This window comes from Cupressus sempervirens, chromosome 9 (genome assembly GCF_028749045.1).
Source record: "Cupressus sempervirens isolate cs-2001-9-10 chromosome 9, ASM2874904v1, whole genome shotgun sequence".
In the NCBI taxonomy this organism is placed as follows: Eukaryota; Viridiplantae; Streptophyta; class Pinopsida; order Cupressales; family Cupressaceae; genus Cupressus; species Cupressus sempervirens.
The window spans coordinates 722,915,529-722,932,958 of NC_143126.1; the positions used below are offsets into that span (position 1 = coordinate 722,915,529).

Here is a 17,430-nt window from a genome sequence, read left to right on the forward strand (position 1 = left end):
AACATCAATCCTCAACTCATGTCCATAAAGAGAAATATGATGGAGAGATAGATTAAGGTCATCTTCTTGCACTAATATATCCTTAAAAGGTAATTCAAAAGAGGACAAATAAACATCACATGCACTACACAAAGTCTTTCTAGGTGTAACACCATGCAATGGTAAGGTAAGAGGAGAATATTGTGTAATCCCAAAAGTTATAGAAGAATGTTTGGAAAACATTTTAAACAACGAATGTAGAAATGCATTAAAAAAAGATCTACATGTATTCAAATGAAATATATAAGCATGAAAACAAAATCAAACACCATAAACACAATAGGGCATCCAATTCCACAAAGCATGAAAAATGTAAATGTTTTTGTATTCTTAAAGAAATTTTGTAATCTTTTGAATTTTTGGAATATAAATGTAAGAAATGTAATTAGCATGAAAGATTTAATATAAAAGATAAATCTAACACCAACAAGATAATATAAAAGGAAATCTAACACCACGAAACACAATAGGGCATCTAATTCCACAAAAGAAAAGAGGGTAATCTTTTCGGGTTCACCAAAATGTATAATGTAAAATATGAATGAGAATAGGGTTTAGAATAATGCACATGAAAGAGATCCTAAACCCATATTTTACACATAAATTTAAATTATTATGATATGGGATGTAAATATAGGAGATTAATATTGAAATGAAGAAATAAAAGGTACTTACCTCTGAAAAAGAATTGGTTGAAAACCCTATCAAACGATCTAAAAAACTATTGATTTCTACACTCCTCAACCAAAACTACAAGATCTTCAAAACTAGAAATATTTTTCTTCTCTGAGGGTAGGTTGACCTTGACCCAGATTGTAAGGCACAATTGTGCCTCAAAAAATTGACCTTGACCTACACTACTCTAACAAAATTTCTGTTTGCAAATCTTGCAAGTTCGACAAAAGGGATAATCAAATTTGTTCTTTAATTCGTTGTTCCACACATGTACCTACAAGAAAAATGGTTTTGTTTGTTAGATGAAGGGTTTTTCTTGGTCAAACCCCAGTTTGGAATCAACCTTGAAATTGAGTTGAAATTGTAATAAGTATAAACCAAGTAAATGAAACTATTCACCTTGCTTATATTGAAATCCTTGTGGAGGATTTGAATCCTTGAATCCACAAGTATGGATGCTCCAAATGAATGTAGAATTGTGTGTAGGATGTCTCAAATCAATGGCATTAGATCTTCAACACCAATCTTAAATGGATCTTGGATTAGAAAGAGGCTTGAATGGAAATGGATGAATCTTCAACAAGAGGGCTCCATAGAGCATGAATCATTCAGTGGCTACTAATGGATCTCCATGATGAATTGAATGCTTGAAGATGGATGCTTGCTTGAACTTGATAATGGTTGAATGCTTGATCACGAAAGAGTACAACTTTGTCTCATCTCCTTATGCCTCGTTCGTTCTTAAGTCTTGTTATGTGTTTGTAGGTTAAAGAAAATGAGAGGAGGAGGCTTCCTTATATAGAGATCTAGGGCACAAACTTCTAGAGAAGGCTGACATAGGAGCATTAAATCCCATTTAACCTTAACCCCTAGAAATGGACCTAAATTAAGTGCAATTTAACAGATTACCATTTTAGGGACCAAAACAACTGACCCAGAAGTGGGAAAACAATTCTTTCTAAAATCCAACATCTGAAAATCGTGGAACTTTGAAATTTGGACCTAGGTTTAGGGTTGAGATTGACCTTGACCTAAAAGGTCATCATTGACCCTAAGCTTTTCCTTGACCCAGAGTTTTTCCTTGACCTAAAAGTCAAGAATCTCAAGATTTCAATCCAGTATGCTAGAAAAGTGCAGAAAGAAAGTGTAAAAAGGAGCAAAAAAGGGGAAAAAGCTAGATCCAAGCCAAAGATCCATTCAAGGTACTTGACATGATGCCAGACTACTTACTCGGAGTGCTAAACACTCTTAACCTAGAATTTCTTCCATTTTAATACGATACAATAATTAGATTTCTCCTTCACTCAATAATCGAATAGAAAAACACTAGAGTTCAAGAATTTTTTCCCCATAATTCATCCACCATCTATAACCAAGTACATCATCTCATGCCATATCATATTTTTCTACTCCTATTCCAAACATCCCTTGCAATTTCCTATACTTCCAACATTGTTCTCTAATTAAAGATGCAATTGTTCAATCTAGTTCAAATCTATTAATGGCTTCATAAAACCCTGTCATAATTTCAGCATCACCTTTATATCAATTTGAAATAGTTTAGGCTCCAAATAGAAAGTTGTTGCATGTAAAGGAATGTGCATCATTCTCCACCTTAAGTTAACACTCTCTTGTGTCTCTATGTACTCTGTGTCCACATTATTTAATTCTTTTTGAGTGCCTTCCTTGCAACGGTCCATGCTTTCATAAAGCATTCCATGGCAAGGAGTGTCACCATTAACCATATGAAGCACATCAACAATTGGCTCACATATACTTAAGACCTTTGCTCCACTTTCCCAAAAAATATTTCTTAAAAAAAATCTTCTCTATGATCTTCCCCTTAGCACTTTTAGAGAATGTTGAATTTCCCACTCATTAGAACAAATTACCAATCTCAAAGTTGCTTTTTCTTCAACCACACTTTATGAAGTGATATAAAATGAAGCAAATCTTGTTTCACAAGGTATCAAAAACTCCCTAGATGTAGGTTGTATATAAAGGCTCAATGTGAGATGATGATTTCATATGAAATTTACAATTGATCTTCTTGTACTAATTACTTCATGTATCCAATGGAATTTAGCCAAATCATGAAGCAAAAAATCTAAACAATGAGCTACGACTCCAATAAATTTGTAGATACTTCTCTAAAATCAAATTCCTAGGTCCCATACAATTTGTTGCACTATCAGTGACCGCTTGAACCACATTTGGCTTACCTACTTTAAGAATTTCTTCCTCTAATATTCAAATTATATATTTATAAATTTTTTTTCATTCATAGTGTCAATAACCTTCAAGACTACAACACCTTTAGGAAAAGCCACTAAAACATTGATTAATGGTTGTTGACATATATCTGACCATCCATCACTTAATATAGTGCAACATGTTGCCTTCCAAAAGGCTTTTACCTCAATTAATTTCTCAGTCACTCTATATTTTTACCTTTCCAAGAGAATTGTTTTAAAAGCCTTAGAAGTGGGAGGCATGTACCCTTTGCCAAACTCTGCAACCTTTCGAAATGACATACGAAAAAAGTGAATTTCTAGCTACATTGTATGGATTAGAACTTTTATAGAATAAAATAGCTAGTAAATCATTCACCTATTGTTTCTCAATTGGTTTCCAAAAGCTTCTCCATGTTCCCCTCTCTTTTGGTGCCTTTATGGCCTGAGGTAGATAGGAAGAGGAAGATATAGTCGATGTGAATCTAGAGACATCATCTTCAATTCTTTGTTTCTTGTGTGCCTTCTTCATTTTTTCAACAATCAAAGATGAATGCTCTTTCTCTAAAATAGCTCTTATCCCTTGAGTCACACCTGGACACGTAGTAACACTTCCACCTTTAACCCCTATAATAGCAAGCAAGTGATCCATGACCCTTCTTGGACTTCCACTAACAACTTTTGGACACGAGTTACAATGAACTTTAACACCATTACGATTCACATGTTTCCATGCCTCTAAAGTTGATTTATTAGGAGCCATATTACAATCTGTAGAATTAAAAATAAAATACCACATTATATCTAAAACATTAACTTTTATTTAATGAAAAAATATCAACTATTTTAAACTTTAAAACAAAATAATTCAATAATTAAAAGCTAAATTTAAATATGTTAATGTAAAATAAACCAATTTCATATTACATATTACATATTAATATTAAATTTTAATTAAATATGTTAAAGGTCAGCATTTAACACTTTTATTAGGATTAACCATGAACAAAAATAAAAATTACATGCAAATATAACCAATATCATAAAACACTAAATCGCGCAAACACAAGACACAAGGATTTAATTGTTACAAGCTAGAGTTTTCATTGCACCAAAAGATCAATCTATTAATGCCTAATACAACCACTAAACTTATAAAAAACAGGAGGTGGTTAAGCCATGTCATGAATCCCAAAGGGGAACATTGGCAGTTAGTCCAACAATCCCCACCCCCTTAGCATTACCCGAAGAGATTTGAACCTATGACCAAGCTCTGATACCACTTGTTACAAACTAGATTTGTCATTGCACCAAAGGATCGACCTATTAATGCCCAATCCAACCACTAGACTTATATAACACAAGAGGCAGTTAAGCCATGTCACGAATCCTAAAGGGGAATGCTGGTGGTTAGTCCAACATTAATGTGGTTCACCCAATCCATGGGCTACATCCACCAATAGCAAGTCCAATATTATTATTATCCAATGATTACAATATGCAAGCCCATACATCTCAATACCGCCGTAAGAAGCTAAAATCTCATCATACCTTATGAAATCCCTAACCCTAAGCCATTTTGTACAAGCCTTTTCCACTTACAAAATTAGGGTTAGAATAAGTCATCCAATTAAAAATAACAGCCAACTCCTTTTACAATAGTAAACTCATTTTTGGCTTTGAGGGCGCTCCCTCCAAAAACCCTCGTGGCGACATTACCCCTCAACCCCACCTTGTCCTACGATACGGAGCACACCTGGGGTGTTGGCCCCAAACCCTTGTAGAAATATTCTAAGAGGAAACTACGTTGAATAAACCTTTGAGTCTGATTAGGCTCCACATCACAACAATTATCTCCCACTTGGAGACTAGTCATAGCACTGCTAAACTTGTAGCTCTCACTGGAATATCAAACCACCCTGGACTTTGTTGTTCTTTTATTATGTTCACTCTAGAAGACCAACCAAAGCTAAAGAGGAGTTCAACTTCTCCCTTGTTACTGCCTTGGTAAACATATATGTTGGATTATCATTTGTGTGTATCTTCTCCAGATTTAACTATTTATCATCGAAAACTAACCAAATGAAATGGTATGGCATTTGTATGTGTTTTGTCTTTGAATGAAGAGCAGAATCCTTGGCAAGATGAATGACTCTAGCTATCTACAAACAAATAATTATCTCTTTGTGGGTGTCCCAATTCTTCCATGAATAAATTAAGCCATATAATCTCTTTGGTTGCCTTTGTAGTAGCAACATACTCTACCTCTATAGTGGTTAAAGCATTAACCTTCTACAACTAAGAAATCCAACTCAGTGTTGTCCCACCAACAGTAAATACATAACTTGTAATACTTTGTCTAGTATCAATATCTCCTTCCAAATTTGAGTCAACATAGCCCTAAAAATGAGTAGTAGAGCCCCAAAAATGTACACACTTGCTAGATGTTGCTCTCAAATATCTGAGAATCCATTTAACTACATTCTAATGTTCAATCCTTGGATGACTCATATACCTGATAACAACTCCCACTGCATGTGCAATATTTGGCCTAGTATATATCATAGCATACATTAAACTTCCCATAGTTGAAGCACGAAGTACCTTTGACATCTTAGCCTCCTTTTCTGGTGTCTTTGGACACATCTCCTTAGTCAATTTGAAATGACCAAGTAAAGGTGTGTTGACAGCTTAACATTCTCCAAAGAGAAACATTACAACACCTTCTCAATATAATCAACCTAAGATAATGTCAATTTTTTGTGCTTCCTATCTCTACAAATTTTCATACCAAGAATTTGTTTTGTTGTCCCTAAATCCTTCACAGAAAATGAATGTGTTAATTGTTCTTTTAACCCCTTAATGTGATCCATGTTAGACCCAGATACAAGCATATCATCAACATATAAACATAAAATAATGTAGTTGTCATCATCTAACCTCTTAAAATAAACACAATGGTCAAAATGACACCAGGTGTAACCATATTCATGAATAAAGTTGTCAAATTTAAGATACCATTACCGAGGTGCTTGTTTCAAGCTATATAAACTTTTCTTCAATCTCAATTCTAAGTTCTCCTTACCTTTGACCTCAAACCCATGTGGTTTTATATATATATATATATATATATATATATATATATATATATATATATATATATATATATATATATATATATATCACCATGAAGAAAGGTTTTTTTAACATCATTTTGTTCTAAATACAAATCTTCAGTAGCCACAATACTTAAAATAATGTGAATAGAAGTCATTTTAACAACAGAAGACAATATCTCATCAAAACCCTTTTTTGAGAAAATTCTTTTACAACTAACATGGCTTTAAATATTTTTTTACTTTCATCCTCTTCTTTCAACCTATAAAACCATTTATTATGTAAAGCCCTTTTACCCGGAGGTAACTTGCATAAATCTCATGTTTGATTTTTCAGCAAAGAGTCCATTTCATCTCCCACTGAGCCTTTGTATCCACATGCATAGCTTCATCATAACATTCACGTTCACTTGCATCTGTTAATAAAATAGAATACAAAGAAGCAGAAAATCTTTCTAGAGGTCTATTTTGCCTTGTTGATTATCTAACATTCACCAAGGTGTGTGGTATTTGTTATTGCGGTTGTTACGGAGCATGAGGAACTACTAGAACATCATCCTTTTTAGTATCATCTAGCACTACATAATCATTTTCTTTCTTCTCATGTTGTTGCAACAAATTTTTGTACAACTCTTTCTCATTGAATATGACATCATTGCTATTAGAAATAGATAATACTGAAGAGGGGTGAATCAATATTCTACAAACTTTTTTCCACAACTAGATCTACTTTGTGATCTCCTTCTTTCATTACCTACATGGTTATTATCCCTAAACATTCTATTATTATTTATTATTACTATCAAACTTAGGTTTCATACAATCTATTACTTCATGTCCAAAACCATGACAATTATAACAATAAAAATTAGTAATAGGTTTGAAAGATTCACCTATGCAATCTATTTTCATATGACCAACTCCATTGCATATAAAACATCTACCTCTAAATTCATGTATAACCCCTTAGGTAGTTCAACTTGCTCTGTTTGTTTTGGTTTATCATGTTTCTCAGGTTGATTAACTTGCTCATCTTCTTTAGATACTTATGTAGATATTTGATGTTCAATCCTATTCTGATCATTTCCTAAGGTGTAGGGGTTTCAACAACTAGATCTGGTTCCTTCCTAACTTCAATTTTCTTGGCTAATTTTTCTCTAATAAAATATCCAAAACCTAACTTATCATAAGAAGATCTCTGATAGAATAGTTGTTCATCAATTTTCTCACTACTAGAATAAAGCTTCTCTAGTTGTTGCTTAGCCTGAGTTAACTCACCTTTCACAATAGTATTGTACTTTTCTAATTCTGTGTGCTTTGTTCTAGTAGAATCTAATTTAGATGCTGCTTGAGTCAGATGGGATCTTGGATCAGCATTCTCAGATTTCATTTCTAGTTCAATTTTATTCTCATCCTTTTTCATACTCGAGTTCAACAATTTTCAACTCATGTTTCAAAATTTCATTTTCTTTCTTGAGGGTTGTTATTTCATCATTGTCACAAGTCTTCTCTTTTGACTCTTTTCTGGATTTGAGATGGTCTATCTTGTCTTTCAATTTACCAATGTAATTTTGTGCATCTTCATACCTTTCTTTCAGGTTTTCTCTTTCTTCTGTAAGAAGATCAATTTTCTCAAGGGCTTCTTCGGAATTCCTCTTCAATTGTTTCATATCCATAGGGATCTTATTCAATCTATTAAGCCTCTTCTGAGTAACTAAACTCTAATACCAATTGTTGGAAATAGATAATACTAAGAGGGGGGTGAATCATTATTCTCCAAACTTTTGCCCACAACTGGAGATTGTTAATTACTTCACAACATGCATATGAAAGTAAACCAATAATGTTGAATAGTAAATAAAATCATAAACAAAGAGAATTCATAACTCCATATTTTGTTAACTAGGGAAAACCCCGGTGGGGATGGTACCCACAAAATGATCCATTAAACAAAAGAATCATGTTAAGGATATTGACCCTATTAGGCGTCAATGAATACATATAGTGTCTCAGTCCTTGTTAGAGGACTAGGCCTTGTTAGGAGTTGCTTCAACCCTATTAGAAGTTGGTAGTACAATTACAAATGTATGCAAGAAAAGCCCACTACCCTAACATGCAATTATATAATGTAGTTCCTTTATAAAAAATAGAGATAGATATAAAAACCTCTTGTTGTTATACTTTGCATTCCTTTTGATCATTCATCAGACTGTGCATCATATAGAGTTCATCTATCATACATACAATCCTTGAATAAGCTTGCATATAGCTTTCATATCATTCAATTTTCCACACAAACGTTTATTTTATAAAAACATTGTCCAATCGGCCTTGATGCTTCCACACGTTTGGCTATATACAAAACTAACACTTGTCCACTTAGGGTAAACATAGGATGTCATCCCTAATTAGTTAAGTATTTATTTTGTAAACAAAATAATTCCTTAACCCTTTATCCCTTTGTTTCTGTTGTGCTTTGTTCTACTCTATTTGTTGCCTTTATCAGTGTTTGACCTGTAACTCTATCTATACTATTTGTATTGGTTTGCACACTTAGGTACGTCATTATGACACTTTGTTCTACATGTCCTTAACTGCGCATGAGCCAATTGTCATTCTAGACTTCGCAATCTCAAAATCATCTCTGTACTAATATTAAAATTCTCTAACACTTAGACAATTTTCTGTCTCTGATCACGAAATCTTCAACTGTATAATCTGTCTTCTATTCCAAAATAATATGTTGCCATAAATGACAACTCTTACTCATCTTACTTAGCCATATTGTCAACAACTACTTCTTACAATTTTATGATTTTCAAAATCCCAACGCTTATAGCCAAATTCATCAATGTCATATCGAACAAACATACATTTCTTTGACTTAGCTTCCAGCTTGGTTCTATTTTAAGAATGTATATGTGCAAAAGATTCACAACCAAAGATTTTGATAAAAGAAGAACTCACCTTCTTACCAGTCCTTGCTTCCTCTGTAGTACCACAATCCAAAAGAGTAGAGGGACCTCTATTAATCAAATATACAGCAGTATTGATAGCATCTACCCATATGTTTAAGGGCAACCCAGCATGCAACTTGATGCTCCTTGCAAGCTCCATTATTGTCTTGTTCATGCATTCAATCACTCCATTTTCCTATGGAGTCCTTAGAATAGTTTTTTGTCTACGAATTCCATTAGTGGAGCAATAATCTTCAAATTCATAATTGTAATACTCACCGCCATTATCAAATCTGAGACATTTTAATCTTTTACTAGTCTCATTTTCAACCAAGCATTTTCATTTCTTAAAAGTTTGAAATGCATCAGATTTGTGTCTAAGGAAATAAACTCATACTTTTCTAGTTGCATCATCAATGAATGTAACATAATAACGAGAGCCACCAAAGGAAGATTCATGAACTAGTCCCCATACATCTGTATGCACAAGCTCTAATTTCTCATTTTTCTTTTCCATCCTGCTCTTCACAAAACTCACTTTCTTTTATTTTTCATACGCACAAATTTCATAGAAATCCATATCAACACATTTCAGACTTACTATAAGTTTCTTTGAATGAAGTAATTTCATACCTTTCTCACTCATGTGCCCGAGTCTGTTGTGTCATAGTGTTGTATCAGAATCCATAGCAATCATTTGTTCTCCCTACTCAAATGCAGCAATTGTTCCTGAGCATTCATTTTTTCTCTAAAATAATTAAAGTAGAAGGAACAGTATGACTTGTACAAAGATATTAAATGTCTACTTTCACAACTTTTGCTACTACAAGGGAACCTTTTAAAACCTTCTATTTTTTGTCATTAAAAGTAACTATGCAACCCTCATCACCTAGTTGTCCTGCTGAAATTAAATTCCTACTCAACCTTGGAACATGTCTTACCTCTTGCAGTAGTCAATAATTCTCATTCTGCAACTTAATCTTAATTTTTCCCTTTCCAACAATATGAAAGGGTTCATTATCCCCCAGATAAACAAGCCCAAAATCCCTTTGGACATAAGCTAGGAAATCACCTCTATGGGGAGTAGCATGAAATGAAGCCCTTGAATCTAAAACTCATGTTTCATCAACACTTTCTAAATAAAGAAGAAAAGCATCCTCTTTGGATTTGTTACTTACCATATTTGCCTTCTTGTTCCCATCTGGTTTATCTCCTTCATTGTTCTTTCGAGTCCAGCAATCTTTCTTCTTATGTCCTGGTTTCTCACAATACTAGCAATCTCTTAGTCCTCTAGATTGAGACCTCTTTCCCTTTGATTTTCCTCTTGATTTCTCACAATTTCCATAATTACTTCCTCTCTCAGTCATTTTGTCTCTGCTTTGTGCCTTTAAAGCACTTCCTGATATAGATCCACCTAAGATTTTCCTACAAGTTTCCTCGCTCAGAATAACACCAATCACATCATCAAATTTTATGGTATTAGATCCAAAAACATAATTACTCGTAGTCATTCAACTTTCAAGATAAGAACACAAAATCAAGAGAGCTCTAATTTCTTCATCAAATTTGACATTCACAGAAGATAATTGACTAGTAACTGTATTAAACTCATTTAAATGATCTGCAATAGATCCACCTTTTGTCGTCTTCATATTAAATAAATGCTTCATGAGAAATACTTTATTTGAAGTGGAGGGTTTTTCATACAGCCTTGCTAGGGTTTGCATCTACTCTTCAGCTGTCTTCACTTTTGTAATGCTAGATGTCACCGATTGTGCTAGACATAATTGAATACTTAAAAGTGTCTTTCTATCCAAAATTTCTCACTCCTCATCTATCAAAGTTCCTTGTTTCTTGGCTTTTCCTTCCAATGGCCGTCATAAAATACTTCTAATAAAGATGGTCCTCTATTTGAATTTTCCATAACTGGAAGTTATGCCCATTAAACTTCCCAGCCTTCAACTTACCCTCGTCTGTCATTACTCCCACTCAATCGTGAGACTCTTACTCAACCATGAGACCTTTCTGCAGAGGATAGCTTAAACAAAATGACAGCCTGGGCTAAAAAAATGATAGTTTGGGCTTTAAAAAATGACAAGAATCTAGCTCTAATACCACCTGTTAGGATTAACCACGAACAGAAATAACTATTTCATGCAAATATAACCAATATCAGAAAATAATAAATGGCACAAAAGATAACATAAGACAAGGATTTAACATAGTTCACCCAACCTCTAGGCTATCCACTAACAAGAAGTCCAATATTATTATTATCTAGTGATTACAATATGCACTCCCTTATAGCTCAATATCACCACAAGAAGCCACAATCTCATCATACATTATGAAATCCCTAATCCTGAGCCATTATACAAGTTTTTGCCACTTACAAAATTAGGGCTAGAATAAGTTGTCCAATTGAAAAATAATAGTCGACGTCTTTTACAATAATAGTCATTTTTGGCTTCGGCACCACTCCCTCAGAAACCCTCGTGAGGATGTTGCCTCTTGACCCCACCTTGTACTGCAACAAGGAGTGCACCTGGGTTATTGCCGCCAAACTCCCGTAGATATAATCTAGGCGAAATCGTGCTAAATAAACATTTGAGTCTGATTAGGCTCCACATCACAACAATCTCCTACTTGAAGACTGATTTGACTCCACAACAATTACAATTTTTACAATTATATTATTTGAAATATATACATTTATCAAACATACTTAAAAAAAAATTTAAAATTTTATTTTTTAAATTTTAATGAATTATAAAACAAAATATAATATCAATATTAATATATATCTAATTAGCTATAAACTCTAATACTTAAAAATTTAAAGAACTGTAATATTAAAAAAATTAATATATCAATATCTTAAATTATAGATTTTTTTAAATAAATAATAGATAATCATTACAAACTATTATATGGGAAACAATTACCATTACAAACTATTGTATGAAAACAATTACCAATTACCATTACAAACTATTGCATGAGAATTTGTGATTAAAACTATTACCAATTATCATTAAGGGACTTAAAATAGCATTAGATAACTATTATTGTCTCTTAATTAGAGAGAATTTTCTAATGGTATTAGATAAGTATTATCAATTTAAAATAGTTATCTAATAAATTTTCTAAAAAATACGTAAATTCACCTCCAACTCTCCTAAAAACACGCTTAGAAAAAAACTGGTCTGGAAACCCTACAAACAATTGCAGGATCTTCAATATGGCAATTTCTAATTTTTTAGTGCAATGGAAATCAAATCCAGTTTCTAGCACAAATTTTAAGCAATTTTTATCGAATATTTTAGGAATGTTTCAAATTTGGCAATATCCAAAATTATGCTTCTTGTTCCCGAATTTTGTGACTTCACCTAGCTCAATAAGTCCAAAGATGGTGTCCGAGCACCCTAGCACAAAAATCCACCATCCTTTGTTAGGGTTAAGGTGTTGTAGATGGTGCCCAGGCACCCCACACAATAATTCTACATCCTCTGTTGCGGTTAGGGAAGTGGTCCTAAATACAGTTTGGTTATTTATCAGATTATGAAGAATTGAATGCTTTCTAATCTCAATAACTTAAGGCATACTAATATTTAATTATTTATGTTAATTGCTATAATATTCTAATATATTACCAAGCACAATGAAATCTTCGCATCTATTTTATTGCACACGAGAAAATATTTCATCTATTGGCATCCCTATTGCATTTTCAAGTGTGATTGCTAGTATAGATTATGCAGTTTCAGATTTTGGTTACCTATCTCTATGATTTACCAGATATATAGTTCTTATATATAACTTATTGTAGGACATTATTAAATGAGGAATTTACACCTTTAGAAACACAAAAAAAGTAATGTTAAGACGAAGTAAGATATTTTAGCCATTGTCTATCACAACACAGGAGCAGTTGAACATGTTTATATTTATCTTGTTTATTAAGAAGGATAATCAGCTTCAAAACCAGAGTGTGGCTTAATTCAAAACCTCAGACCTAGCCCCTATACCCAGTTATCAACAGAACTGGAACGATGCATCTGGCATGCCCTATATAAACTACAATTCAAAATATCTTTGTCAAGGCTGTCAAATATTATCAAGGTCTCAAACGCTGGTAAAATCCTTTAACCAGATATATGCATAAGACCTGTTCCAATCATATCCACCAATATTCATGGGTGAACTAACATTTTAGAAATTTATAGTATGATTTCCACCTTTTCCTTGATCTCAAATCAACCTGCTTTAATCATCTCTATCAATACCTAAAGGATGGTGGTTGAATAACTAACATCCAAAACATTTTTAGTGTGATCTTGCTCTAAAGCCAATGAAAGATTAAAATTCTCCCCTGCCTTGTTTTCTACTGCTGTAGTTCAAAGATGAACGTCAATAGATGGTGAAGGAATCACGTATAATGCAAGAATGGTTTTTAATATAATCAGCAGCCTAACAAGGTGGAGTGGGGGTGCTAACCCTTACACAACCACAGCCTAAAAGCATCAAAGAGAACACTAGTACTGAAAGAGGGGTGCTGGCTTTTACAGGTCATATAAATGGCTTATTAACACCACACAAACAGAAAAGGTGATGTCAAAAACAAAGTACAAAAATAAACAGTACTAGCACAAATGCAAGTGTTATAATCACTAGAATTTTTTATTAATCAACCCTATTCTAGGTTCACACGTGGTTTATTTACTCGCTCCGTCCTATGAATCTACGTTGTATGACAGCATCATTGTGATAATGCCTGATTTAACTCGAATGCATTTTCACTCAAATCGAGAGGATTTGATCCATAGATTATTTAGTTGCTTGTTCCTTCAATGAATCCTTGCTAATATGATACCTCTTAATTCATACACGTTTTTACTCAAATTCAGGTTTTACTTCTATCTATGACAGTATTAGACATTAAGTTAAAATGGTGTACACCTTCAAGATGCCAAAACAAGTGTAAAAATCCATGACATTCTTACGAGAGGTTATAAAGTTCCAGAATGTCATTAGTGTTTGCATGCACTTCGTATAAAAATGAAAAATTAGGAAAAATGCAACGCAGCATTCATTTTGTTTTAAAAGATGGGCAGAGAGAAGCTAGAGATGACAGATAACAAAAAAACACCAAGATTCCATCTTTATGTTGCACTGATTGCTATATTGTTATGAAAGGATACGCTGGGCAGACTTTCACTGAACACACTTGATCTTAATACACATTGCCAATAGCTTTAGGCTGAAAGGAAAATGTTTAAACAAGAGAGAACTGCCCTTTTTATAAAAACAAAAACTACAAACAATGTATACGAGGCAGTGAAACCAAAGCCCGAAGTACTATACAATGTTGACATGGAGATGGTTATGGTGAAGAAAACACTCCTCTTTGAAGATGCATGAGTGTCCCCTTAACCAGGGTAAAGTTACAATATATCCTTTTATGAGAGAATAACTGCCAGCTCCAATAATTTAAATCTGTTTGTGAAATCTAATATCAAACTCCAACCAACGAAATGCCACCACAAAATTCAGAATTGTAACATTACACTTCCACATATTTGCCCAAATGCTCCATCTATATAAATTATGTAAAATGCAAGTGCTATAAGAACCAAGTGCTTAGCTGTTGCATATGACTAGCATCAAAAGGACTTCCAGACATATGACATATCACCAGAATCACTGTTTCCTCCCAAACCATTTGAAATGACATTATCTGTGAAGTCATGTGGAAGGTCTTGAACCACATCTTGTAAGTGGATGTCTTGCGACTGAGCTACAGCACCCAAGTTGAGTCTTCCACCAAAACCACTGGATCCAATGCTGCCCACAGGCACAGAATTATTGGCTAGATTCCTAAAACTATTGCTTCTGCTTGGGATTAGATTGCCTGTTCCACCCAGACTGCCTGCAGTATTTCCAGCTATGTTAGAAATATTGTTGTTTCCATAAGCCAACCCATTGCCTATCATTCCAGCACTTCTTACTGCATTAGATCCAATGCCAAGGCTTCCCGATCCATTTAAACCGTTTAGCATGTTCCCTGCAATATTTCCATTTGAACCTTGTCCAACCAATGCCTGTTGTGGTGAACCTCCGTTATTCATCATTTCTTGTATAAGGTGTTGCAGTACATGCTGTGAAATATGTGGACTGACCTGAGATGACTGTGGATGTGTTTGCTGCAGCAAATTTGCACCTACAGAGTTTTGCTGAATGGAATTGGACAAACCAATAAGAGAAGCATTCTGAAGGGTTCCAGGCATTGAGGACAATGCACCCTGAAATGAAATAGAATGAGGACTTTGCAAGTTATTGCACTGGGGGGTTTGACTTGATCCACCAAATGAACAAGATGCTTCTTGCTGTAAATTATTTTGTGAAGTAGACATTGAGTTTTGGCGTAGAAGGTTCTGATAGTTACTCAGGGCTGCAGAATTGTGAGATGAGTTATTGACACTTCCACCAAGGTGATTAGTCATTTGACCATTTGCATGCATAGGATTTATTTTCATGCTGTTTTGGTCTGGTGTTGATCCCTGAATATTTGTTACAGGGTCTCCTTGCTGCATCTGCTGACTTTGGAGTTTAGAGGCAGCAGTATGCCGAGGGAAATTATTTAAACTTGCTGCAATCATAACATACAATAAACCAGTGATTTCTTTAAAAAATAGATGTATGGAAGCAACACAGAATTCCTCAAGTACATTCCACAAGACTATTGCTAGAGTACACAATCATTCTGAAAACATAAAAAATCAAACATAACCATCTGTGACACACGTATATCAAACAGTATTTTAATGTCAAATAGGAACAGGAAATTAGGCATCAACCATGTTAAGTCAAGCAAAGTCCAGTTCCTAGACCAAAATATATCTGAACAGGATATACATCCGCAACCACTTCAAAAGCCACATTAGCCAGGTCATAAGCACACCTAGGAAAGAAATATACATGACTATGATACCACATTTTATTAAAACACACAACTGGCTCTCTAATAATCTTAAATGAATTCTGTGCATGACTGCAAATACTTCATTAAAAATAGATTTATAACAATTTCCTGAAGTACATCAATCATTTTAACAAGTTCTGAATGTCTAAAACATGTCCGCAGTTTGGCCAGCAAAGCTTCAAAATAACTCAAAATAAAAATGAAGCAAAGAGCAAGATTAAACAGTCTGATGCTGCACAATAGCTTTATGTTGGCTGGGCCTGGATCGGCATGAACCCCATCTCTATATCTCAGAAAGTTCAACGAACATATAGTCTTCAACTCTAAGCACGTGTCCTGTCAGCTTCATGTTAATTAACTGTTTTGCAACAATCATTACTGCTAGTAATCTAACAAAGATATTCCCTCATAGAACAAGCAATTATGTTGAAGTTATAATTCTGTGGATACTTAAATGAAGGGCAATGGTACTATGATTTATCTTCTTTTTTTTTGCTCAAATAAACACTAGGAGACAAAAAGAAAATACAGAGCGAAGGAAGATGGAGCACCTTTTATATAGGATTAGAGAGAGAAAAAAATCATTTTATTCATTTTATTTTGAATATATTTCTTTTAAATTTTAAAACAAACATTTTAAACCATAACAGGGATTTAGGTTAAAACACAGTGCTACCCCTGCTACGTTTCATGATAGAAGAAGATAAGATTTTCTAGCCATCTGTATACCTTTTATAGAAACCCTCTTAGGTAAAAACCCTATGCTGTCATTTATAAGTAATTTTTCCCCATTTTTATAACTTGTATGTTGTTATTTATTTCCTGAGTTTTTCCCATTTCAAACCCGAATAAATGGAATGCTACCAAGCATCTAAACCTCAACCAAAAATGGAGGACAGTTACATGGTCCAGACATATTTAATAAATTAATACATAAACACGTCGAACAAAATTTTAGTGTAATGTTTGTCATGTATTGTAAAGTATTGTACTGTACTGTACTGTGATGTGAAGTGCTGTACACTTTGGACTGATTAAACATCAATATTAATAATTAGTAATTACCAAGATGCTATTGGTTAACAGATTTCCCTTAATTATTCTGAAGGTCTAGGATCCCTAACATTAATTCTCAAGAAAACAAATAATAAATTATAACCTACATACAAAAAATGAAGATGACAATCAAATAGAAAAATTAAGAATTAAGATAGAATCATCAAACTTAATGAAATTGAAGAGTTACATTAGTGTTTAGTTTCACAATTTAAATGAACAATCATTACTGCTAGTAATCTAACAAAGATATTCCCTCATAGAACAAGCAATTATGTTGAAGTTATAATTCTGTGGATACTTAAATGAAGGGCAATGGTACTATGATTTATCTTCCTTTTTTTTGCTCAAATAAACACTAGGAGACAAATAAA

At 33.6% G+C, this 17,430-nt stretch overlaps 1 protein-coding gene across 9 annotated transcripts in view; it reads right to left on the bottom strand.

Moving 5' to 3' along the window:
• Window positions 1-14,153: 14,153 nt before the first annotated feature.
• The window catches only part of LOC149540751 (putative transcriptional regulator SLK2), a 43,209-nt gene continuing 39,932 nt past the window's right edge, over window positions 14,154-17,430 (bottom strand). For all 9 annotated transcript variants that reach the window (XM_089801837.1, XM_089801844.1, XM_089801843.1 and 6 more), the window contains one exon: window positions 14,154-15,667. In XM_089801837.1, the coding sequence (XP_089657963.1) occupies window positions 14,682-15,667 (986 nt within the window). In that variant the 3' untranslated portion in view covers window positions 14,154-14,681. The remainder of the gene's footprint in view (window positions 15,668-17,430) is intronic.